At 45.2% G+C, this 25461-nt stretch overlaps 1 protein-coding gene and 1 pseudogene across 24 annotated transcripts in view; one reads left to right on the plus strand and one right to left on the minus strand.

The window, feature by feature from the left end:
* The window catches only part of PDE4DIP (phosphodiesterase 4D interacting protein), a 221081-nt gene that overhangs the window by 14175 nt on the left and 181445 nt on the right, over positions 1–25461 (minus strand). For 18 of the 24 annotated variants that reach the window (XR_013348904.1, XM_077842606.1, XM_077842604.1 and 15 more), the window contains 15 exons: positions 23825–24057; positions 20222–20657; positions 19175–19367; positions 18197–18313; positions 17083–17593; positions 14705–14940; positions 13580–13631; positions 12265–12488; positions 11463–11615; positions 9307–9492; positions 5769–6020; positions 4496–4627; positions 3690–3809; positions 2111–2300; positions 1132–1256 (listed from right to left, as the gene is read on the minus strand). Coding sequence is in view for 23 of the 24 variants with exons in the window: in XM_077842606.1 (XP_077698732.1) it covers positions 1132–1256; positions 2111–2300; positions 3690–3809; positions 4496–4627; positions 5769–6020; positions 9307–9492; positions 11463–11615; positions 12265–12488; positions 13580–13631; positions 14705–14940; positions 17083–17593; positions 18197–18313; positions 19175–19367; positions 20222–20657; positions 23825–24057 (3160 nt within the window). In the remaining variant the exon portion in view is untranslated. The remainder of the gene's footprint in view (positions 1–1131; positions 1257–2110; positions 2301–3689; positions 3810–4495; positions 4628–5768; positions 6021–9306; positions 9493–11462; positions 11616–12264; positions 12489–13579; positions 13632–14704; positions 14941–17082; positions 17594–18196; positions 18314–19174; positions 19368–20221; positions 20658–23824; positions 24058–25461) is intronic. The other 6 variants (XM_077842609.1, XM_077842623.1, XM_077842622.1 and 3 more) reach the window with 2 other exon arrangements.
* Positions 22288–22411, plus strand: LOC144281461 (U4 spliceosomal RNA; annotated as a pseudogene).

A 25461-nucleotide genomic window follows, 5' to 3' on the forward strand; every position in this document is an offset into this window, starting at 1 on the left:
GCCCCAAAATCTAACAATATTTCCATATTTCCGACATAGTCTTTCCATATGGACACCACTCTTACCCTACTGTGGTCTCAGTTTGAGTTGGCTTTTGTAGCAAACCTTGACCTACAAGTTCCTTGTTGCAGCGAATTTCTAACTCCTCAACCTCAAGCCCACAGATGGCTAAAGAGTCAAGGCCTCATCATCCTGTACTTCTACCACTGATATTTTTAATCAAGCTCAGGTGTTTTGTTTTTTTTTTTTTTTAATCTTTTCTAAATTTCATCATATTGATGTCAGTCCTCTGTTCCAGCCTGGTTGGAGTCATTAACTTGATGTTTAGAATACCTTCCCCCATTTGAAGAACAATGGGGAAAAAGAAGGTGATTCTCAAATGTTAGATCAGTATTTTAGCATGTGGCAAAAGTCCTCAATAAAACAGTTTAAAATTTAAATCCAGGCTTGAAATTTAGATTCTATTAGAAGTATTTCTGTAAATATTGTTTTGGATCCTTTCATTTTCTCCGTGGGGAATGGGTCAGGGTGGGAGCAGGTTGCCTGTTATCCTGGTTGCATGGATGGTCAATATGTATTACTCACAATATTAAAGACTTTCTCACATGATGGTGTCATCAGGACAGTTTTTTTAATTAAAAAAAATCACTGTATAATCTGGGCTTTGATCATTTCTCTGGCCATCTAGGTAGAGTTGGACTCTTCTGGCCTACTTATAAAGATTTCTCAGTTGGACCTTGCTCATGTCAGCAACCTCTGGGCTTTGGGCATAAGAGACTCCTTCTCTTCTTTTTTTTTTTTTTTTATTTATTTATGATAGTCACAGAGAGAGAGAGAGAGAGAGGCAGAGACACAGGCAGAGGGAGAAGCAGGCTCCATGCACCAGGAGCCCGACGTGGGATTCGATCCCGGGTCTCCAGGATCACGCCCTGGGCCAAAGGCAGGCGCCAAACCGCTGCGCCACCCAGGGATCCCGAGACTCCTTCTCTTCTTATTGGGAAGCCCAGACCTGGCTGGGATTTTCTAGGCAGTACTCTGTAGCTTTCCAGAGCTCTACAACTCCCAGGGTAAGGACCTCATGGGGATCCCAAGCAAGGGGCAGTGAACTCACAGGGCAGGGGAAACACTTACCTTTCAGACCCTTCTTGGAACTGCCATAAAGCGCCTCATAGATCTGTAGCTCTGACTGGAGGGACTGGAAGAGCTGCTGTTTCTCTTCACACTGTTGCTGCAGTAGGGCCAGCTTACGCTGCAGCCTGCAGGGAAGAGGCAAGGGCCTGCTGAACTGCCAGGGCCGCTGGCCACTCCAAGGGCAACCAGCCATCCAGCCAGCCTCTGCACCACAGTGTTTTTGCCCTAGACATCAGCCCCGGGGTCATGAAGACCATTATTTTTATTTTACAGATGTGGAAGCAGAGGCTCTGAGAGGTTGCAGTAACTTTGCTTGAAGTCATGCCATTAGCTACATTCACTGGGAGCAGACACACAAGCTCCATATTCTTGCTGTGCCTGTGGTGCTCTTCTCACCGTGACAGGAAGTCACAGGGTTTATGCCCAGGATGCGTATGACGGCTAGTGTGGATGCTTCCTACATTATGCTAAGACTAATATCCTTAAACCAACTGGAAGGATGAGTACATTTTTTCTCTAGAATTGATATGCTGAAATTTTTTTTTAAAGATTTATTTATTTATTTGAGAGAGTGAGAGCATGAAGTGCTGCAAGCAGTAGGAGGGGCAGAGGAGGAGGGAAAGGAAGAGGGAATTCCAAGCAAACTCTGAGCTGAGCACTGAGCCCAACACAGGGCTCATTCTCAGGACTCCGAGATCATGACCGGAGCCAAAATCGAGAGCCAGGTGCTTAATCGACTGAGCCACCCAGGTGCCCGGGATATGCTGAAACCTTCTAAAATAGGGTCTTACTCTCCCAACTTTGGAGTGAAAAAGGCATCCCCAGAGAAGTCCTTCTCTCTCCTCAAAGTCATCCATAATTCAGGAATAGCAGGTGGGAAACTGAGGGTCCTGAAAGGCACCAATACCAGTCTTGCCATTCTCCGCTCTTCTAAATCTGAAAACAGGGCTACCTTCCTTCTCGCTGGGCTCCATCTTACCTAGAGTCTTTCTCCTGGAGGGACAGGCGCTCCTCCTGGAAGTGCAAGATCTCCTGCTGCTTCTCCTTCAAGTCTTCCAAAAGCTGCTGCCGTTCCTCCTTTTGGTGCTCTAGCTCCATTTCCAGCTCTTGAAGGCGGGATTGAGAGGACAGTAGAGCCTCCCTCAGGCATTCTGTCTCCTGGGAGCGCTCTGGTGAGCAGAACAAAGGTGTATTTACAGTGTGGGGCCAGAGGTGATCAGGACTAGCCCAAGCTCCTCCATCCTGACACAGGCAACAGGGAAACCAGCGCTTGCCGCAGCTGCTGCGGGAGGCAGAAGGCATCAGCTGACTACATCCACACACCTGGGGGAAGGTGCAGCCTCATCTTTGCACTGCCTCTGATCCTCTGATTTAATAAGGTCTACCCTGCTTTGAGAGAAAACACTCTGGTTTCTAACGCTCGCTATTTTCTAAGCTCATGCACCCTCTGTGATATAACCTGTTCTTGAATTTTGCCAAAGATCAACATCAAGATGTCTCATCTACGGGTTTTTAGAATATTTTACATTTGTCAATTTGACAACAGGGAAGTCTGTTCTTTTCTGGCCCTGTGGCATCTAAATGATCTTCATGGTTTCTCAGAGACATTGACAGGGACTCTGAGAATCAAACTGCAGGTGCTGTCAGTCCTGGGGGGGTAGGGGCAGGGGGAGTCCCGGGACCTGGCCGACAATGCTTGTTTACATCTGGGTATCTTCTCCCCAGTGAGGTCTGTGCTAGCCTGTCCTGGCATGCAATGGTGGTTTCACAGCTGTGCCTTCTCTCTTATCTTTGAAGTCATGTTACTTCCCCATCAGTGACTTTTCCCCTCACACCTTCCTGCTCTGAAGAGGCAAATTTCAAAATAGACACTTGATGTCTCTTCCTATTCCACAAGCATTCTTTCATTCTGAGCTTAATGCTTTAGGAAACTATTAGTCTTTCATGGCTTTTTAATAAACATTTGAAGATAAATATAATTTGTTGTTGAGAATATATTGATTTGACCAAGTCAATTGACACTAAGCTCAGCTACCCCACAGGTCACAGAGAAATGATGTCCTCTCCCCTTTGGATTCCCATCGGAGAGTGTTGGGAAAGTTCTGGAGGACATTCTGCTGACACCTCCAAATTCAGAGTCCTGAGAGTTCTGAGCAGAGAGGAGCCTGGAAGGAGCATGTGAGAAGAGGTAGTGAGGAGACAGGGATGAAAGATCAGTGCCAGGAGAGACACTGGAAGCTGTAGTAAATTCTGGACAGGTAGAGCAGACACTTAACCAGTATCCAGTTTCATAACTAATGACTGAATATCTGAATATCTAGGGTTGCATGAAGGTGGTGGATTTCCTAGAGCTATTTGTTCCTGGAGCCTCAGAATGTGAGGGCCCTAACCTCTCAGAGAGAAGTCCCTTCTAGACTGAGAATAGCCCGGAGATTTTGGGTTAGCAGATTAGGTGTTGATTCCATCATCCTCTTGGGGCTTCTCCAAGTGGTGACTGGTATGATCAGGAGGACGGGGAACAGGAATGAGCACAGTTTCTTCTGGCTTTTACCACCCACCTCTAGAAACATGACTCAGCTGAGCCTGAAGGCTCCGGTTTTCTTCCTTAAGGACTCTGTTCTCATTGTAGAGCTGAGGTGTGGGTTCCAGGCCAGGACTGTAGAAATTAGAGGTGGATCCTGTCCCAGAAAGTACAAACAGACAAGTTACACATTTGGGTAACAGATGCTTTCAGAAGTTACCCATCTTGTACCTCCAGAAATACTATTTCAACCTAGCAGAAATGCTTGGGTACTTGAGGCCTGGACCCAAACCCCAGTGGGCTGAATGCCTGGTTTCTGTGTGCCTCCTCCAGTGGGTTCTGTGCGGGCACTACAACATGCCCTAGCTGCACCTGGGGCTCCTGCCCCGCAATAGTTGCTGCTCTGCTGTGGGCCGGACCAGGTTGTATAGAAGGAATGACCTCCAAGTGACAGCAGCTTGAGAAGAGACTGTGAGGAGAAAGGCCACCTCAGTAAGTGGCTGGGGGAGGGCCCTGGCTGGCCTGGCTCTACCATTTGCCAATCCCATGACAAGGCACAGAGAGGTCAGCAGGCAGTTGCATGAGCAGATTAAGGACGGGATGAGAAGTCAGACACTCTGTGGACATACCTTGTTAGTTCTGCCATGAGGAAAGTTCCCTCTTAGCTCTAGTCTATCTACAAAGCGAGGATAAGAATATCTGCCCCACCTGACTTGCTGGACAGTTTGGAAGGAGCAAGTAGAGTAAAGCCTAACATGACGCTTTGAAAAGCGTGAAGCTCAGCCCTCCCTTCAGAAGTCCCCCAATCATGCCCAGACATGGGTGGTTCTGGGCCTCTCCTACCATTGCCACGTGCTGTGCAGCTGAGCCGGTGTTCCAGCTGTTCCCGCAGGCGGTCATTGATGCAGATGGACTCCTCTAGGCGCTGGCGCAGGTTCCGGATTTCACCAAGATGTTCTTCTAGCAGGTCAGCCCCTGCAGCCATCCCACCAGGAGAGGAAAGAGGTGGGAGATGGAGAATCCTGGTCACTGGCGGGGCCTGGCCAGTGGCCCCTCAGCAGGATTCCTAAGCATTTCTGCATCTTTCCACCAACCGCCTTTTCTCACATGGGCACTCAGGAACTCAGTGACTTTGCTTAAAGAGTAAACTGGTTTTCTAACCCAGGACAGCCTGGCACTAAGCATGCCTCCCACAGGGCTTCTCCTACACACAGAAAATCTGAGGGAGTTTTAAAGATTTGTTTATTTTTTAATTTGAGAGAGCGAGTGAGCATGAGCAGTGGAGGAAAGGCAGAGGGAGAAGTAGACTCCCTGCTGAGCAGGGAGCCCAATGTGGGGCTTAATCTCCGGATTCCTGAGATCATGACCTGAGCCAAAGGCAGATACTTCATCCACTGAGACAGCTGGGTGCCCCAAAGCATGAGGGAGTTTTAAGTGTAAGTGTAGAGTGACCAGTATAAGTGGGGAATATAAGGAAGTTCCATGTGGTTTAGAAAAATAACTGAAGTATCTGAAAAGGTGTGGTGACCTCCTGAGTATGACTTTCTCACCTGAGTGCAGTGGGGAAGACCTCACTCTATCCTGATACCATTCCTCTCACTGATACTTGACTGAACACTTTTTTTTAAAGATATTTTTTATTTATTCATTCATGAGAGACAGAGAGAGAGACATAGGCAGAGGGAGAAGCAGGCTCCCTGCATTGAGGACCCAGGACCACCACCTGAGCCAAAGGCAGACACTCCACCACTGAGACAACCAGGTGCCTCTGAGCACTTCTTAACAAGGCATTAAGCCCTTCCTCCAGCCTTAGAGAGAAGGCGTAAGGTAAACAGACATGTATATAAACTTCTTCTGTGTAGTGAATGACATGAATGTGAGAGCACAAGGTACGTCCCTGACTTTTCCAGGCCTCTAAATAGTACTGACACCCTGGGCAGGGAGGCTGCAGGGAGGCATGTAGAAAGATCCAGCACTGATCAGGCCCTTTCATTTTACCCCTACTTGGTGAGTCAGGGACTAGAGAAATGAAAAATGCCCCTGCCCATGTAGCAGAGGGGTAGACTTTAAGTGAGATTTCATCTCACAGGCCGACCCCCTCAGCTTCATGTTTTACCTGTGGGTTTGGAGTTAAGCTGACACACAGAGGATCCTGAGGATAAGTCGCCTGATACACTCCCCTTCTGAGGCCTCATCACATCCCACTGGCTGCCGCTACCCAGGTAGCCAGGCTCCAGGATTCTGCCCAATTCTGTGCTGCCAGTTGGAGGAGAGTGGGGCTGGGCAGGGTTGAGATATTGGGAAGAGTTGGCTTCTAAATGGTTGCTTGGCAATGCAGCTGGGGAAGCAGGATGGACGGTGCTGACACCTGGGCAGAAAGAAATGTGAGTGAGGAAGAGAATATTGGAAGGGAAGGACCAGCAAGGAAGTGTGGGATTGTTGAGAATGGACAGCAGTGAGGACACGTGCAATGGCGGAGATCCCAGTTCATTCCAGAATACCAGTTAGATGAAGAGCATAACCTAGAGGCCATAACTTTCACCCTATGTATTTTCTTGCATGAGACATCAAGAGGTAGAGGATGGATAAAGTATCTGAAAGTCACCAGTGTACACAAAGGAAAAGTCCAGTAGCTCCGTTCCTGGCTTCTATTATAATTCCTCATGATAGAGTCCAGGAAAGTTTCAGAAGGAAAACTCATTCCCAAAGTCAGGGGATACAGCACATTCCTATTCACAGATGTGCTTAATGCTAGCATCCATGGAGGGATGTAGGACCTTTCATTTAACATAGGCTGATGCTTCCGTAGATCTTAGGAAATCATGGGCCTTCATCTGAGCCAAATCATCTTTGCTTCTATGTAAAAAGAAGTCCAGCCTGCAGAAGAGACAGGTGGACAGGGCTTAGTTTAGGATATTCATATTCAGAAGATGCTTTCTTTCAGGGGTTATCAGTATGGGCAGCAGAGTAAACAGGTAGCTCAACCTAAGCAAAGAGGAAGAGGTCATCATCCCCACCAACCAAGCCAAACTCCTCTGAAGGGATAATGCAACTGGCACTTGTCAATTTTTATCTCCATTTATAACTGGTTCTCAAATTTGGCTGCATATTAGAGTCGCCTTGGAAAATGTAAACAAATAAATACTGATGCCTGGACCTCCCAGAGATTTTGCCTTAACTGGTGTGAGGGTACAACTTGGGTACTGGATGTTTTAAAATCATCCCAGGTGATTTTAATAGACAGCAAAGTTTGAGAAGTACTGCCAGGGGTCTCTCCTTCCCCAATTTGGAAAATACTAGGTGTTTATTAGCATCCCTGGGAATTAAAAAGGGGGATGAAAAATGTTAACATCTAATTTTTTTTTTTTTTAAGTAGGCTCTAAGCCCAATGCAGGGCTTTAACTCACAACCCTAAAATAAAGACCTGAGCTGAGATCAAGGATAAAATGCTTAACTGACTGAGCCACCCAGGTGCCCTTCAGCATCTAAATTTAGGATTCAGTAAAGATACGACGATTTCCTACCTCTTTCACACTCCCTTCCACCCTAGCTCAACATAAGGCAAAGGGGGGAAAATCAGGGATTGTCAACAGCTTACTTTTTAACCAAGGTCTTAGAAAGTTCCAAGTCTATCAGTAACAGTGATCAGTATTTTCATGTTCCAGTTTGCCCTGGCCACACAATACAGAGCACATGCCCTAAACCATGCAAAGACACCAGACAAACTCTAGCACAAGGAGATTTCTGCCCCAAGGTGACCTGAGAAACCGCCATGCACCACTTTCCATGTGGAAGCCTGTTCAAAGCAAACAAGGAACACTGGTAGTCCCTCAGAGAGGGCTTTGCTTCAGAATGGACAAGACAGGGCTATAATCTTGCTCACCAAAGCTGGGACCATCCAAACTCTGTTCAATGGCTTAGATTAGACAGGACTTTAACAAATATCCACAGACCATTTTGCACAAATGTTAGCTTCTATCTTTCCTTTTGGACAAACTGACAGATATGGAAAGGTAAAGGAAAAGAAAAATAAGCTAGAGGACACTCTTGCCATTTTGATACAGGAGAAATTTGTTATCCATCAATTGATTCCAGAACCACTAAAGGAACAAGTTTTAGGTCATAGACATCAAAATCTTCTACTGATCTCTAAAGAGAAAGAGAGAAGATTGTTCAAAGGGGCTTCTAGAATTTGTTGAGCTTAGCTCAGCCATATGCTCTGAGCAGGATGGTAACAAAACCATCCTAGACAGAAAAGGAAAAATGGAAAACAGGAAACTGGAAGCAGAAGACCTGATTCAAGCCCATCTCTCCCACTTACTAGTAACCTTAAACAAGTAGCTCTACTTTCCCAAGCCTTAGTTCCCTGCTCTGGCTCCACCTATCACTCAAGTGGTGTGAGGCTCAGGTAAGACCAGGTTCCTGTTGCTGGGTAAGCCTAGATTGCCTCATCTGTGTAAAGCTGTGATAAGCAGGAGGCAGTCTTTTATTTTATTTTATTTTATTTTATTTTATTTTATTTTATTTTATTTTATTTTTTTATTTTATTTTATTTATTTTTGTTTTTAGGAGGCAGTCTTTAAGACTTCACTGCCTGCAAAAAGATGTAAAACTCTTCTAAAAATGGTCTTATTTAATTGGTTTTGGGAATCAAACTGGAACAGAGTAGGCTAGACAGCGTATTCATTTTTCAGAGATGACAAAACAAATAAACTGGGGTAAATGACAACTGGGGCTTCAGGTATATAAATTCTTGGCTGTGGTTCTAGGTCATTGGACACTGTGCATGGTGACCCTTAGCATCAATCTCTGGATCATGTGACTCTTTTTTAAAGTCACAGAATGTGATTTTAAGGTAACATCAAACTTATTTCTAGATTTTTAAAAGCATTATTAGGAGTAAATTCTTCACGTGACGGTTTTTCTTATTTTTTTTTAAGCTATAGTTGATCACCCACAAAATTTTTATGATGAGGCATCCAGCCCATACATATATCAAAGCCTTTCCAAAAAGATGACTGCACATAGTCTATAACTGATAAGCTCAATTATCTCTGGGAGTCAGAGGGCAGAATTTACAGTCAGATATCACAGCCTGTGCTTCTGGTTCTAGCCACCCAGATGTCACCTGTCCAGGGGTAGAAATGAACCTTGTACAACAGCAAGAGGGGCTTTGCCACTTCTTCTGAATCCCTCACTACTACCCTTTTTGCCCTCAACCTAATGATGTCAGGATCTGAACTTGATTAAAAAGCATTTTTCATAGCAGGAGAATATAATAGGCATGGAAAGGATTCCCCTGAAAGTGGCCATCTTTGCCTCTCAGGCAAGGTACAAAAGCTTTTTCCATGCCCTGCCAATAAACATGTCACCAAGGTGTCAGGGCTTCACTATACTTGGTGGTACCCCACACTGTCAGCAGTGGGAGAGGACCAGGTCTAGGGCCTGATGAATTGATGTGACACACACATCAGAAAGATAACAGTAAATATATTTCCAAAAAAAAGCAAGCAGAGCCATCTGTCAATCATCCACTAGTATTGTGTACACCCTATGTTGTTTTTAAAAACTCTGCCATCAAGCCAAAGCCATGCAGAGCCACACAGGGTAGGGCTGCCATGCCCAAGCACACAAACACAGCAGGAAGTGCTCACTTTCTCCCAATTGTTTCTGCAGCATCTGCAGCTCCTGCTGAGCCTCTGCCAAGGAGACCATAGGTGTCTCACAGCAGCCAAGGAGGGGAGGGCCAGTGGAGCTGAAAGGCAGGAAGCTGGGTGGAGCTGAGGGCAGTGGTGCCTGGGGAAGGCTAACCAGTGTGGATATGGAGGGAAAATGAAGGCCTAGAAACACAAAGTTGGGAAGAAAGGAGACATGTCATTAGAAAGGAAGTGGGAGAAAGGAACGGGGAAAAGATGGAGAAGATGAAATTATTTCTTGTCCAGATGCCTCCTTTGGTGGTGGCTATCATTCAGCATGGTGCTGGCTGACATGGCAAAGGACAAGCATTGCTACCCAAGAGGCTGGCTTAGCTGGCCTCTCTGCCTTCTCCCTTGCCAGGGATATCTGGCATACATATTCTAGGCTCATCTTGGAAACAATTGGTTATAGAAGGCAAAGTTGCATAACTGTCACCTGGGCAGCTATGAGATCTCATCCCAGCCATCCCAGGAACAGATTGGTCAGGATGGTTATGCCTCAGTGCTCTCAAACATCCCTGGGTGTGTATCAGTCCTTGCCCCTGTGACAGGACTCCCTGTACCTAGAACTCCTCTGAGAGCATGAGGGCTCACCCTGAGGAAGGCAGGAGCAGGCCAGGACTGTGGGAAAATGTACATTCCTCATGCATGTAATTCAAGTCTCATGGAAACAAACCTCAGAATCTCAAATCAGTGTATTCATTCACCAAATGAAAAATAAAGGTCTTGGTGAAATGACTCAAACACAATAGCTTGCATGCCTGTCTGGATGTTCAAATCACTTAGGAAAAATTCTTAATATGTGCAGATTCTTCAGGCCATGATCTATGTAATCATAAACTTTGGGAGGAGGGCTTGGAAATGTGCATTTTAAAAAATCTTCACAGATGACCATGATGTAGCCCATCTAAAGACAGGTCTTTAGGGACCCTGGGATGTTCTGATGTTTGAATCTGTCTCCTTTTTCCTAAAAACAGTTTTGTAGCAGGTAGCCCATGGAGGGAGCCGAAACCAAGACTGACCTGTGGAGAATGCCTCCCGTGGAAGACAGTGCTTACATTTTAAATCACATCCCTTGCCCCAGGATGCTGACACACTATCAGAGTAGCACTGCAAAGACACCCACGTTGCCAAGACACAGGCCAGGCATCCCTGGGCATCCCCTGAAGGGAGGCATTCTGATTTTAAAACCCGTGGCCTTCTGCTCTGTTTGATCCCACAACATTTATACATATGTCTAAGTGCTAGGCATATAGCTTTTTCCCATGACTTCCCTGGGCCAGCTGCTGCCTACTCTAGCCCAGAAACTTTGAGCTCAGGCTCTGAAAGAGTCAGACACATCCCCTCTTTAAGATTTCAGTGACTTGTTCTCAGGAGAGCTGGGGGCAGCAGAAGGAAAGCACTGTGCTCTCTGGGGGCACCTTACCACACTGAAGGCAGACAGCCGATTGTGGCAGGAGGTAGGAGGTGAGGACAAGGTTTGCCTTTTTCCTGCCATAATTGGTATGGGGCTGTGATTGAACCGCACACCCCCCAGCAACTAGGCTGGGGCAGGTAAATAAAAACTACCCCAACTGGTTCCAGGATACTCACTACATACATATCGAGGGCTGCCAACCTGTTGGTAAATCCATGAATGATCATATAATAGGAACAGGATCTTTTCTGAGGTCACTGAAACATCCTGAGCTGCTACAGAGGCTTACAGTACAGATAAAATGGGTAATGCTTACAGGTGAGCAGCAGTGGCTTTTGTTGTGTTGTTCTTTGGCTACTGTAATCCTAGGAGAAATATTTTGCCTCTTTGCTCCCCAGGGTAAAATGAGAGAAAAGAAATGAAAATATTTTCTTTAAAATGATTCTCCAATTACTGGTCAAAATTATTATGCAGATCAAAGTCTATTATAGATTTCTGATTTTCCTAAAATATTTAAAACAAAGAAAACTCAGACACAGTTGGTGAACTATGATGATCTCTTGATTTCATCTAGGATTTAATGCATATAATTTATTGTACTCTCTCCTGACAGTGGAGACATTCATCCCTGAAGAAAAGTCAAACGGGCTGCTGAGGGAGAAGAGAAAAACCTCCCGCCATGTCAGCTGTCGCATACCTGGATGGGCCTGGCTGGCCTCTTGGGGGGGGTTCTGGGGAGCTGGCAAGCTGATGGGGTTGCTGCTGGGTTCGGCCTTAACCCCCCGAGGTACACTGGTTGCTGATGGTTTAGAAGACAGTACAGCAGAATGACTCAAATGATGGATGGAATCTACAAAACCCATGAATGAAAGAAAATGTTTGGTGGTTGACAAAGAACTAGAATCTGGCCTTATATTTAACCAGGGGTACCAAGGCAGAGTCTTGCTTTCTGGAAAAGCATCAAGCACAAGCACTGTGAACAGTGTTCATTTCCTTGCTTTCAGAAAGCTTCTTGAGTGGGGCAAGCCACCTTAGAGGTGATAGGCCCAGATCTGGAAACCATGAAAATGGTGCTTCTAAAAATACCAGGTGGGACAGACAGCATCTGTGACCCCTGACAGATAACTTGGGATACTGTTCAGGAAATGCAGCAAGCAAGATCATTGCAGGAGAGATAAGATGTCCCATTTTAAGAAGGAAGTCAGTCAGGTAGTCTGTGGTCATGAGGCAGTGGGGAAGAAAAGTTGGCCAGGATCTTCTCACTCTTCTCACTGTGGTTCACCTTGGGTCTACCAGCGTGCACATCCATTGGAGACCCAGTGACACCCTGCAGAGTCAGCAGCAGAGCAAAGATCCTGAACCACAGGGGCTTGTGCTTGGTGCTTGGTCCCAGAGCCATGTTCAGCCTGATACACACCAAGATGGATCTATAAGGCCTGGTTATGGAAGTTTCCCCTCAGCCTAGAGAAAAGTGGTACCACTCAGAAAGTGGAGGCTACCTGAGTGACCAGGCGGAGCCTTCTTCTCTTCATAATGTGTGTACTCGCTGGCTACATCCATGTCAGAGCAGGCTTCCAGCTCATCAGACAGGAAGGACGAGCTGCTGGGAGAGCGGTGGGAGTCTGACAATGCATGGCTGCTGGAGGGTGTGAGAGACCGGGCATCTAGCTTGGCCTGCAGGACTTCAATCACTTTCTCCTTCTCCTGCAGCTCCCTGCTGAGCCTGGTGGGGTGAAGTGGGACAACAGGTGAAGCCAAGGTCACCAGGTCAACTAGTCCTGACTAAGGCACATGGGAAAAGCCACAGAAGTCAAGGAAACCATTCCTGCAAAGAACGATCAAAATAACCTATCACTGATTAGGGGCGGAGAGTAGGCGGGGTACAGAGGGAGGGGGAGCAGTAGCTAGTCAGTGCACTGGCCACATGATGTGCTGGGGACTGGCGGAGATTGGGCTAACTCTCTAAGACACTACTGTTCTAAGTGTGGCCCCAGCAGAGCTGGAGTCCGAGAATTCTTGGTTACCAGTCTCCAAGAAGATAAGTACAGTAATTGAAGGTAAGTGGTGAGAAACATATAGCAGTTTGAAATTATCATGGACAACCAAAAGCAGGGTGTGTGGAATCATCTGGTTGATTGTCTATGTCTGTGATGGATCAGAAATACTAACCAAAAAAACCCCACTTTATTCTTCACCACTGGAATTTTAAGAAGCACCACATAGTCTAAAGCACACTTCTGAGACAAAGGGGCTTGAATTAGTGGCTACAGTGGATTTTGGCCCCATATTTTACTGCACATTATACAATTATACACAGTGACTCATTGAAAACTGGCTCCTGAGACACTGTAGCCTCCCAGGCATCTGCAACACCCAGGCCTTTCCCCTTAGGAATTGTACTGTGGTTCTTTGATTCTTTATTCCCCCAAGGAAATTGGGCAGTTATTAAACTAGCAGCCAATTCAGCTTGGGGTAAGCTGACTTAGCAGCACAGCCTCAACTTTAAACACACAGGAGGAAAGCAGAGGATAACCTGAGGGTGCCTAGAAGCCCTGGAACCTGGTTAGTTTACTTTTGGATCAGACCGACTCTAGGTTACCAAGCCTGGAGAATAAATATGCAAATAGAAATCAAAAGAAGTATAGCAAAAGAGAGTAAAGAATTAGGCTAAAAACAATAGAAAGGTGTTTCATGAATTCATTATAAGCAGCATTCTGCCCCCACCCCCCACCACCCCGATTTGTGAAGTTGTAGTCACCCTGGACCCCTTGAGTCTTGTTCCTGATTCCTTTACCAGATCCTATTTCAAATTACCTGAGGGCCAGTGGTTCAAGTCCAGCTTGATCTTTCTCACTTTTATGATCCTCTGTAAGCCAAATTCAGAAAGAAATGGTAAGAAATTAAACAGGTCCCACTTCCCACATTATAAATGCAGGAGCCTATGTGGGTACAGAACGGTGACTCCCTCTGTGTATGTCCAGGACATGTAGGAGAATTACTCTGGGAGGCTGCAGATTGTATCCTCAGAGGGGAGACCTGTAGGCTCTCCTGAGCTCACAAGGCACCTCTCCTGACCTGGTGATCAGCATCATGACATCCTCTACCCTAAACTGATGCAAAGAAGTTTATTTATTTTTAATTTTTTTTTTTTTTTTTTGATGCAAAGAAGTTTAAAAGGCACTTGCCCAGCCTCTCTCTGGAACATTCCAGCTTCTAGACCTGCCACAGACTGACTCTTAGATGTATGCTCTGTGTCGCATCACAGCATTCATGTAGAACCCACTCTTGCTCTGAGGAGATGACAAACAGCCCTGTCCCAACCTGTGCACCAGCGTGTGGGATGGCTGGCCCCCAAGACCGATTGTGCTGTACTCCCCCTCAGGTACTCTCAAGAATTTTTTTCTAGGCAAAGAGCTCCATTAATAATAACCAATAATAACCAATATTCCTAGTCCTTGCACCATGACATTCAGTGCCCAAACCATGGCCAAAGGGGAAGGTGCTTTATCCATATTGGAATTATATTCACGTATGACACCATGCATTAAATAAACAAAGAAACAGATGCTGAAAGGCTAAGCCATTGCCCCAGGCAAGTTAATGGAAGCATCCAGGCCACCACCTGAGTCTTGCAATTCTGTCAGGCTCTTTTGCACTATGATGAGGTCCTCTAATCTCTTCTCACTTTCTCTCCCTTAGCACTGGATGGACACAGCCTACTTCCCTAAAGGTCACTTGCCACGAGTGCTCAGGTTTCTGCTGTTGCAATCATGACCTCTCCAACCCTGTGTCCTAGTCAGTTCTAATCCTGTAATGGTCCCAGGAAATGAAGTGGAAGCAGGACCTGGGTTAACCAGCTGTGGTGTAGGTGTGGTGGCCGCCTGGGCCTGAGGCTGTGGGAGTGGCTGAGAGTGTGCCAAAGCACTGTGGCCAACTTACTGGTGCTGAGTTTACTGGTGAGTCTCTCTGTCAGCTGGCTTCCCTGGGCAAGTTGCTCACGGAAGCTCTGGCCCAGGTAGTAGTCAATGTCATTGCTCCTAAGAAGGTCCTCAAAAGATTTTACTGTATCTTTTGCATGCTGGGTGAGAAGATAACAGATACCTCTCCCTTCTCGTATCTTCTGGCGTAGGTACGACAGCTCTCGGGCCTGATCCTGAATTAGGGAATCATATTTCCTAATATAGGAGACAAGAGGAAAAAGTAAGAATGAAAATGAGTGAACGTTAAATTATCGGCCTTTGGTAGAGATTTCTTTTCTTTTCTTTTTTTAAAGATTTTATTTATTCATGAGAGAGAGAGAGAGAGAGAGAGAGACAGAGGGGCAGAGACATAGGCAGAGGGAGAAGCAGGCTCCATGCAGGGAGCCTGATGTGGGACTCAATCCTGGGACCCTGGGATCAAACCCTGAGCTAAAGTCAGATGTTCAACCACTGAGCCACCCAGGCATCCCTGAGAGATTTCTGTGAGACCACCTCTTTTTTTTTTTTTTTAATTTTTTTTTTTTTTATTTATTTATGATAGTCACAGAGAGAGAGAGGCAGAGACTCAGGCAGAGGGAGAAGCAGGCTCCATGCACCGGGAGCCCGATGTGGGATTCGATCCCGGGTGTGAGACCATCTCTAAGGAGCTCCCCAGGCTATATTCTGGCACAGAAACCAAAGAAGGTATTTAAGAATAAATCTTGCTCTGACACATGACTACATCAATCTAGTGTGCCACTGTTCTTACACTGTTTTATATATGTTAGTCATATGTCCAGGTGAATCCTATCCTGTGGAGGTAAATATGGTGCCAAATTTTACATTCCTTGCAGAACTAGTAGAGAGTAGATTCACAGTTGATACTCAATAAACACTAAATGTATTTATTGAGTAGATACTCAATAATAAAAATAAATTTAGTGATTAGAATCACTTAATCCTGGGATGCCTGGCTCACTCAGTCAGAAGAGCACGCATCTCTTGATCTTGGGGTCATGATTTCAAGCCCCATGCTGGGTAGAGAGATTACTTAAAGTAAATAAATACATAAACTTGAAAGAAAAATCACTAAGCCGGGATCCCTGGGTGGCGCAGCGGTTTGGCGCCTGCCTTTGGCCCAGGGCGCGATCCTGGAGACCCGGGATCGAATCCCACGTCGGGCTCCCAGCATGGAGCCTGCTTCTCCCTCTGCCTGTGTCTCTGCCTCTCTGTCTCTCTCTGTGTGACTATCATGAATAAATAAATAAAATCTTAAAAAAAAAAAAAAAAAAAAAAAAGAAAAATCACTAAGCCTAGATAGGATCTTTCCTGTCTTCTATTTCAAAGACCATCTATATTAGGGCAGACTGTATTTTGCAAAGATGGCCATTACACAAGTTCCTATTCCACACAGAGTTTTGTGATTTGTCTTTGCCCCTTCTTTCATCATCAGGTAGAGGCTATTCTCCACTCCTTAAATCTGGGCAAGCTCTGTGACCACTTTGACCAAGATAAGGATGGAAGTGACACTGTGCCAAGTCCAGGAGTAGCTCTTAACTGTCCTGGCAACTTCTACTTCCTATCTGTTGGAAGCCAGCTGCCATGTAGACATGGAACTACCCTGAGACCACTATACTATGAGCAGTCTACACTGGGAAGAAAACCCTAGAAGACAAGAAGCTATGGGGAGAAAGAGAGGCCAAGGAGCACCATCTCACCAGACATGTGAATGAAGAAGCTATGTCCAGCCTGAGCCACCATCTGATGGCAGCCTTATGAGACCCCCAAGCATAAGCCACACTGCTGAGCCCAGTCAATCCACATAAATTATTGTTTGAGGCCTCTAAACTTTTGGATGGTTTGATACTCAGTGCAGATAACAAGGACCCAGATAACAAGATACCCAGATGGAAGTTTACCCAGTGTTTTTCAACACAAAGTTTCAATAACAATAATAGATATGGCAAGTAGTAGAGAGAACTTAATATATGTTAGGTAATTATTAAGTACTTGTACTAATTCATTTAAATCTAATAATCACCTTTTGAGATAGGTTCTCTTACTATCCTCATGTAATAGGTGAGCTGTACAGCTAGAAAGTGCCAGGGCTAGGATTCAAACCCAGCAGTCTGGCTCCAGTCTTACTACTACATATATATCCTATCACTTTACTAGTAGATCCCTGAGAGGAAACCCAGAGACCTGCTGATCCTGCTTCGGATCTAGGCCTAGCATTTATAAAGGTGCTCTTCTGATTACCATGATGGATTCTCTCTTCTACCTGCCTGGACTAGCCTACCTCAAACACAAACTTAGATGTCATCAATCAAATGGAGGTTCAAAGAGTACCCTACTTACCCAGGCCATGAGGCTGATCTCAGCTCCTCTGCTAGCTTCCCTTCCACTCCAGTTTTCGGGAGCTGGGCCTCCAGCTGAGACACTCTCTGGATCAGACTCTCCAGATCCTTTTTAGCCTGAAGCCCTGGGGTGCAGAAAGCCCCAGTGCCATCAGACAGCCACCCCTCATCCTCGTCAGTGACACTGTGAGGTGAGGATCCCTCAAGGGTGCCAATGGCCTTCAGCTTTCTTGGTCTCTCCAGACTAGATGAATAATCACTTGTAACTGAGAGGGACCGGACCCGGCTCTTAAGATTCTGAATGATCTTGTTGGCATTCTGCAGCTGGGCCTTCAGATCTCTGATGTCCTTATGTAGGACAGAGATGTCTTCTGACTTTCCATATGCCTGGAACTCCTCCTGCTTCCCCCGATGGCTTTCCAAGGGCTTCTTCCCTGGAGGGCTGGCCAGCAGTGAGCCCAGGTGCCCCACCATCAGGACTGTTTCCCTGAGGCTGTCAGGCTCCTCACACTCTGAGAAAAGACAAAGACAGCTTCCTGAATAAAGCTATACATGCTGCTGTAGTTGGAGGCAGCTCTGGTGCTGGGAATAAGAACTATTAGAGCAAACGTTAAAGTGGTACTTTATTCAGCCCTGAACTTTACTGCTTTCCTAGTGTTCAAATATGGTATTTCTTATCCACCCAACAGCCCTGAAGGTCAGGCACAGTCATCTTCTATTGCACTGAGTGTTTTTCTTCTCTTCTCGATTTTGGTTTGGTAGATGCCCTTACAGTCAAAGTCTTTCTATAATGAAAAAAAAGTTTAACATACAGTTGGCATACCCCCCAAAACTGGTCTTTTCATTAAAAAGTAAGTCTCAGATGATAATCTATTTCTTCTTTTAATTAACAGCAGCATGCTGAAAACTAATTAGTGACATTCCAACTCACACTCAGCCTTATGTTGGGCAAGAGTTCTGTGCCAACCTTCTTGTCACTCTCTGGTCCTGGTTCCCCTATTAGTCTACAATATCCCCTCAGCCCTACTCCTCATCAGCTGTGGAACTGGCCAACAGCTCCCAGAGGTGAAGCTGACTCCAGGGAGGCCAAGTGAGCCCTGCCCTTGTGTTCTTACCGGGACTGGTGCTCTCCTCCCGCTCAGCCTCATTCTCACTTCGGCCACAGGTTTCATAGCCCAGATCCTGGAGGTCCACCTGCACCTGCTTGCTGTCCTGCTTCACCAAGGATTCACCTGCTCGGGAAGATACAGAGGGCGTTACAGAGGATCTGAATTTCCCACTACCCCCAAGATCTCAGTAGCACATGCCCTAGTCCTCAGGGGGGCAAGGGGGTCAGAGCCAGAGTGGGATAGATGCTTCTTCAGACTCAAGTGGGAGAGGAGACCACCCACTCCAGGCAGGGCTTCCTTCCACCAGGATGAGCCTATGTTTGCCACTGATGATCTGACCTACAACAACTGAGGCTTTCTGGGGACCAGACATCTTTAACTTGGGTATTATATATTACCAAACCCAGAAGCCCCAGTGAAACTAGTAGTGCTTTATCCACAGAGGCTCAGTAAATATGTGAATGGAGCTGAACTAATTCCAAGTCCTAAAACATCTAGATCCTTACTTTTCATTAAGATAACTAGTCACATGTGACTACTTCATATTAAATTAAAAGTAAATAAAATTCCTGATTTGAACTAACCACATTTCATGTCTTCTGTAAGTATTTCCATCACCACAGGAAGTTCTATTAGAAAGCCTGGATTCTAAACCAACAATGATGATATATATTTTTGAGGAATATTATTTGGTGCCAAGAGGAGGAGAGAAACTATGTTGAGAGACATAAGGCATTTTGCTGCCTATACCAGAAATCAGCAAACCTAGATGTTAGCCCATTTCTTCACTATATGCTCACTGCAAACTTGTTTTGTTCTTTATTCTTCTCTGCAGGTGTAATTAAATATCCATTTCCACAGTTCTAGGACCCTGGTCAGGATTATAGTTGTTTTGAGGCTGGGGAAGAAAAATCAAGTCTGCAAAGCATGTAGCTTCTCAAGGAGAAGACTGACACGTTGGTGATGGTGAACTCTAAGACTTACTAAGCATGACTCGGTATTTCTCCAGTTGGTTGGCCTGTGCAAAGACTGTGGCTTCCGATATCAGCAGCTTCTCCTGGAGATCCTGATAGCGTTGTCTGCATTGGGCCAGCTGGGAGCGCAGGTGCTTGGTGGATCCAGGAAGGCTAAATTCTGACTGAGGCCCAGGGTCTTGGGCCTGGGGCCGGTTATCCAGCTGCAAAAAGAGCCAGCACAGGGACCAGGGCAGTAACAGCCCCGTGTAGTCATGGCCACTTCCCCTTCTGAACCGTGTGGACTCGATTCAAGGGTTTGTTACAGCACTACTCATGACATTTGGCAGTCACTTGCTTTCCAGACCAAGCTCCTGCCGAGCTAGGATGATATTTTATTCATCTCTATCTATAGCACATAGCACCAGTAGAGTCCACTGAGGAGCTCTCAGTAAATGTTGGTTCAGTGGTTGAAAAGAGAAGGGGTAGAAACCTCTAATCATCTCTCCTTGCACTCCTGTCCCCCCAACTTGTCCTTCAGAATCCTCTGTATTCTGCATTTATTCAATACTCAGCAAAGCCCCTCTCCTTATGAGGATCCAATAGCCCCTCCTGTGGCTCAGGAACAGAGAGCTGGGAGGAGCTGTGATGAAAATGGCAGTGATAAGGAGAGAGGTCATTACATACCACCTGTCTGGGCTACCTTAACCCCAAGGCATCCCTAGACTGCATCCTATTGAAATGGTCTGTTTGTGTCATCTTTCCCCACTGTACTGAGTACTTCCAGGACAGAGACCAGGTCTTACTGCCTGCTGCCTATGCCTAGTGTGGTTATCTGGAAAATTAAACGCTGAAGAAAGACTTATGAAAGATTAATTACCCAAGTAAATAAGAAACTGTTGTAAAAGCCTTTTCAAAGGCTGAACGTGTAGACTATTACTACTACTGCTTGTGGTGCAAAGGTGCCCTTCCCTGAGTCCTTCTTGACCCACAGGGTAGTACTGTTGAAGGTAAAAACTGTTACCTCCAGCACAGACCTTCTGCACAGGTCTTTCATTACATCTAATCCCATACTTACTTGGTGGCCATCCACTGAGAGGGTAGCCCCAAGGTCAAGGCTCTGGGGTCTGGGGCAGGGCCTTGTGGTCATATGCTCTTCTTCCTGGCACTGGGGCTTCTCCGGAGAACAGACCAGCTCTGTGTTCATTCTGTCGATCTCCCGGTCCAGGCACACTAGGAGCTCTGGACTAAGTTTACTATTCCCATCCTTGCTGCTCAGCACCAGCTGCTCTTTGAGGAGGTTGATAATGTTGTGGGCATGCTTCAGTTTTCCCTGGAGCTTTCTGAACTCAGCCTGAAGGCTATTTTCATTCAGACCTCCTTTGGCTGCCACAGTTTCCACTGTCACCTCGCCCTTCTCCTTGTCTTCCTCGATCTCCCATCCATCAGACATTGCTTCTCCCATCTGCTCTTTCAGCTCTGCATTCTCAAGGCAAAGGCTCAGCATGGTGTTCCTACAGGAAACACACACCGTGAGCGGCTGGCTCTGGTCTGGGTCCAGCAAAGACTTCAGAGACACCCCAAAGCATGAAGTAACGTCAGAGAGCTACAAAGGTGCCCTTATTTTGTAGACAAGGAAACCAAAACTCAGGAAAAGAGAGGGAGACTTGCCAGCACTACCACATGTACTTGGTGGTGACGCAATTGCTAAAAATCTTGGACTCAACACACCTGGTCTAGTTGTCTTTACCCATGTTATTTAGCCTCTCTCTCTCTCCCTCTCTCTCTCAAGATTCCATTTATTTGAGATAGAGAGAACATGAGTAGGGGGCAGAGGGAGAGGGAGAAGCAGACTCCTCACTGAGCAGGGAGCCTGATGCTGATCTCGAGCCCAGGACCCTAGGATCACCACCTGAGTCAAAGGCAGATGCTTTAACTGACTGAGCCACCCAGGTGCCTCTCAACCTAAGGTTCTAATTTTCAGTGGCCTCTGGAATTAACAATGGTACTTATGCTGTTAAGGAAAAAAAAATAAAGACCCCGTTGCTTGCGACAAATTTATTATTATGGATTCTAGAATTCTATTAATTATCATCAGTCAGTTTTCAACCACTGAATGAGAAATTAGGACCTGGGAAATAAATAATACTAATCAGAACTACAATCAAATATACTTCTGTAATTATTTTGTTAATGCCTGGCTCTTGTGATAGATCATCTTCATGAGGTCAGGACTCTTTCTGTTCTGTTAACTCTGTATCCCCAGAGCCTTCACAGTGCCTGACACATAAAACATTTCTATTTGTAGAAGAAATAAAATGGATAAACAACTCATTTTCATCAAGACATTCTAGACCTTATCTTTTCTTCCCACTAAATCCTTCACCAGGGTTGGATGGAAGCCATAAAAAACATGGCCTTAACAAGCCAATTCACTTAAATAGGCAGTTTGCTTAACCTCTTTGAGCTTCAGTCTTCTTTTATGAAAAATAAGGATAACTTGGACCCAGTGAAGTTACTGGACTCTTAAATGAAATTGCATATGTGGTCTGGTTAGCTCAGGGTCTGCCACAGAGGAGTCATTTTATTCTGCTGTACCAGCTGCAGACCTGAAAAGTACTAATATCAGAATCCTATGAGGTCCTTGTTTAAAAAAACCAAACTTTAGAGCTAAGGCTAAGGCTCATGGATCTAGATGTTACTTAAGTTCTGCAGGTGATTCTTAAGCATGCTAAATTGAGAAGTGCTGCCTAAAGGAGCCAAAGACACAAGTCATTCACACCTGGAAGGATTAGCAGTCGCCTATCCCCCTAGATAGGGTTTCTTAGAATCCTGAAGTCTTCAAAACATGAGCAATACTTGTCTAGTGGGAATTAAGAAGAAAAAAAGAAAATACTTTAGGACATGGGAATCAGATAGACTGACTATCCAGGAGAGTTTCCTCGATGAAGAAGGGGGACAGGTATTTTGCCAAAACTGAGATGTGAGATGGAGAGAAGGCAACACATGTGTAGTATGGAAAAAATATCTGGTATTATATTATAGCTTCATTTTTTGGGGAAAAACTGTTTTCATGATATAAACCGAAGAGAACAAAGCTCAACAAAGTCTTCTCAAAAGAAGGGCTTTCCTTAGATAGATCTTAGCTTTTCACAGTGGCTGTATCATAGGCAATGAAGTTTACCTGAGGCATGATTATTGCTAATGGAAACATTAGACAGATTCTGTCTTCTACAGTATCTGTGATTCTTAAGGTTGGGTGGAAAGGTGAATCAGAGTTTCAGGTTAGTAATTCTGGGGAAAAAAGAAAATAAACTATGAAGGTATCTACATTTGGTTTGATTTTATATTCAGCCGGAGGATCAAAAGAGATGTACTGTTCTTATCCAAGAGCTTAACCAAGTTTACACATAAAAAAGGTTAAGTAAAATTTATGCTTGGGGTACCTGGTTGACTAGGTCAGTAGAGAATGTGACTTGATCTCGAGGTTGTGGGTTCAAGCCCCACATTGGGCCTATATAGAGCTTACTAAAAAATAAAAACTTATTCTTTCACTTAAGTAGAATTTCACTTCAGTAGAAGGAAATACTATGGGGTGCCTGGCTGGCTCTGTCAGTTAGGCATCTGACTCTTGATTTTAGCTCAAGTTATGACCTCAAAATTGTGAGACTGAGCCCGTCAGACTCCTCGGCAGGCATGAAACTACTTAGGATTCTCTATCTTCCTCTCCCTCTGCCCCTCCCTGCCTTGTGCTCTCTTTCTCTTAAAAAAAAAAAAAAGAAAAAAAATCATGAGTATTCAGAGTAAAAGAACAAGCATGAAGGATGATCACAAAATTGGTCACAAAATTGTTTGGCAAAGTATATAGCCAAAGAAGAAAAGGCTTACATATTAAAAATTGGGAGGCAGGGGCCATGGACTAGCCATGGACTAATATGCAACTTTGAGCAAGTTGCTAGAACTTTTTACACTGGAGTTTTCTTGGCCATGAAATAAGGGATAGGCTAGATGCCAAGGTCCTCTTTAGTGTTAATATTATTCTATGACTCAAGGTTGCTTAGGTGGCATGTAATAGGCAAGGATGAATGAATGAATGGATTAGCCCTACATTATTAGCATGTTCCCCAAACATCTTTTGAAAAAATGCCATTAAAAACAGAGTGGCCAATCTAGCCAATGAATCAGCTATATGCCACTTTCGTAAAGTTAACAAAACAGCAGAGATTATTAAAGTTGCTACTCCATGATTTAGGGATTCATGCAGCTGAGAGAGAGCTGAGTGGAGATGAAGGGGTCCCTGTAAAAATCCTCCTCCTTCAACAACTATTCTGGTTCTGCATGCAGCAGCAAAGCATCATTTCTCATATCTTCCAGTCAATTCAAAGGGCAACACCTGTCATACAACTGGGATGTCTGCACTTGTGACTGCATAGCTAATAATGGGCATTATTATATTGAATTAAGACCAGATTTAAATAATTTAAATGGTAATTATTAACAATCACCATTATCCAATATTACTGAGTTTTCTCTAAAGAGTTCAAACCATTAAGGCATGGAGCTTGGGATATGAACCAAGAAGCCCTATAGTAGCACAAATGCCTTGGTTGCAGCAAGGTGAACTCCTTGGCTATGGTGGCCTCTCAATGGGCAGGCTCCCCTTCTCTGGGCAGTGTCCTACCTGATGTGGGCCACAGAGGAGAATCCTGCTTCCTCAATTTGAGCCTTTAGCTCCTTCAGTTCCCCCTCAGCTCTCCTCTTCTCCTCTAAGTGCTGGTGGATCTCAGCCCTCAGGTGGAGCATCTCCTCCTGAAGACCCCTGTTATTGTCCCCTCCTGCTGAGGAAGGAGGGGGGAGACATACGTTCTGAGTCTCCACAGTTGCCAGACTTTTCTCCAAAGCCACCTTGATGAGCTGAAAGAAAACCATAGTTTAAAGAAGTTAGGGAAGAGGATTCAAGAGAAACATCAGATCGCAAAGGCAGGCTTTAATGCGAACCAAAGAGGCAGCACTAAAATGTGCTCACCCTAAGGACTTCCTCAGTCATAAGGGCCCTGGAGATTGGTTTAGGTGATGAGGACAGCAAGAAAGCAGGAAGAATTGCTTCCATGGGCAGGAAGAGTGGCATCCAGATGTGGGTGAAAAAAACAACAGCACATCATAAATAAAAACCAAATGCAAACACATGAGGTTTACATAGGACTGGAGAGTGTGGAGGCTGTGATTCTTCTCCTCCAGAGGGGCAGAGTCCCCTAAGAATCTTCCTACAAGACAGGAAACTTCTTTGACTCCACACAACATCCAAGTCCTTGACTGCAAAGATCACACCTTGAGACCCCAGCACTCAAAGCCTCAGGCCATGCCTGAACCTCAGGCCCTAAGAAGGATGACTAAGACAGAAGGCACTCAGCTACAGAGAACAGAAGCTTAAGACTCTCGTCCTGGAACTACGGAGAAGTTAAAAGTGAGACCACCTGCCCAGCAGCCAGTATCACCTGTTGGTTATCACCCTTGTGCTGATGCTACCAGGCACAGAGCTCTACAAATCTAAACACCTGGGAAGAAAACAAGGTGGAAATAACTTCCCCATACCTTTCTACGTTTTGAGGATGCCCCTGTAGTTACTCTTCAGTGTGTCAACTCAAGTGGTTTGTGTAGCTTTTCCTCAAAGGATAATTTTTTTTTAAAGACTTTCTTATGATTCATCTTGGGTTCCTCTCCAGTTCTCCACACACTTTTAAAAGTATGGAAACCAAATCCTGGGTATGATAACTTATTCAGTGTATGACTACATATTTTAGTGCAAGGATTTCTCATCCATCCATCCAACAATCTTTTTTTTTTTTTTTTAAGATTTTATTTATTTATGGGAGACATACAGAGAGAAGCAGAGACATAGAGAAGCAGGCTCCCTGTGGGGAGCCCATTGCAGGACTCGATCCCAGGACCCCAGGATCACTTCCCCAGCCAAAGGCAGATACTCAACCACTGAGCCACCCAGGTGCCCCCAACATTAATCTTAATACATCCCAATGCCATGTTGCTTCTTTCTCCTCTCTGCGACTGCACTTTGGGGTTCTACTTAGCTTCGAGTCTATTTTTTTTTTAGTCTATTTTGATCTCCCAGTTTCCCACCTCTCTCCCACAGCTATTTCGAGGTCGTGCTGTTTCTTCTGTGTTAACAGTGTGACTTGTACTTGTTGCCAGTAAATTCATTGTTGCTATACAAATCATTTCTTAATGATCAAAGTCCTCAAAATATGTTATGTGTGTCTCCATAACTCAAGTAGTAGCCACTCGATTGGGGATGATTTGTAG

Source organism: Canis aureus, chromosome 12 (genome assembly GCF_053574225.1).
Source record: "Canis aureus isolate CA01 chromosome 12, VMU_Caureus_v.1.0, whole genome shotgun sequence".
In the NCBI taxonomy this organism is placed as follows: Eukaryota; Metazoa; Chordata; class Mammalia; order Carnivora; family Canidae; genus Canis; species Canis aureus.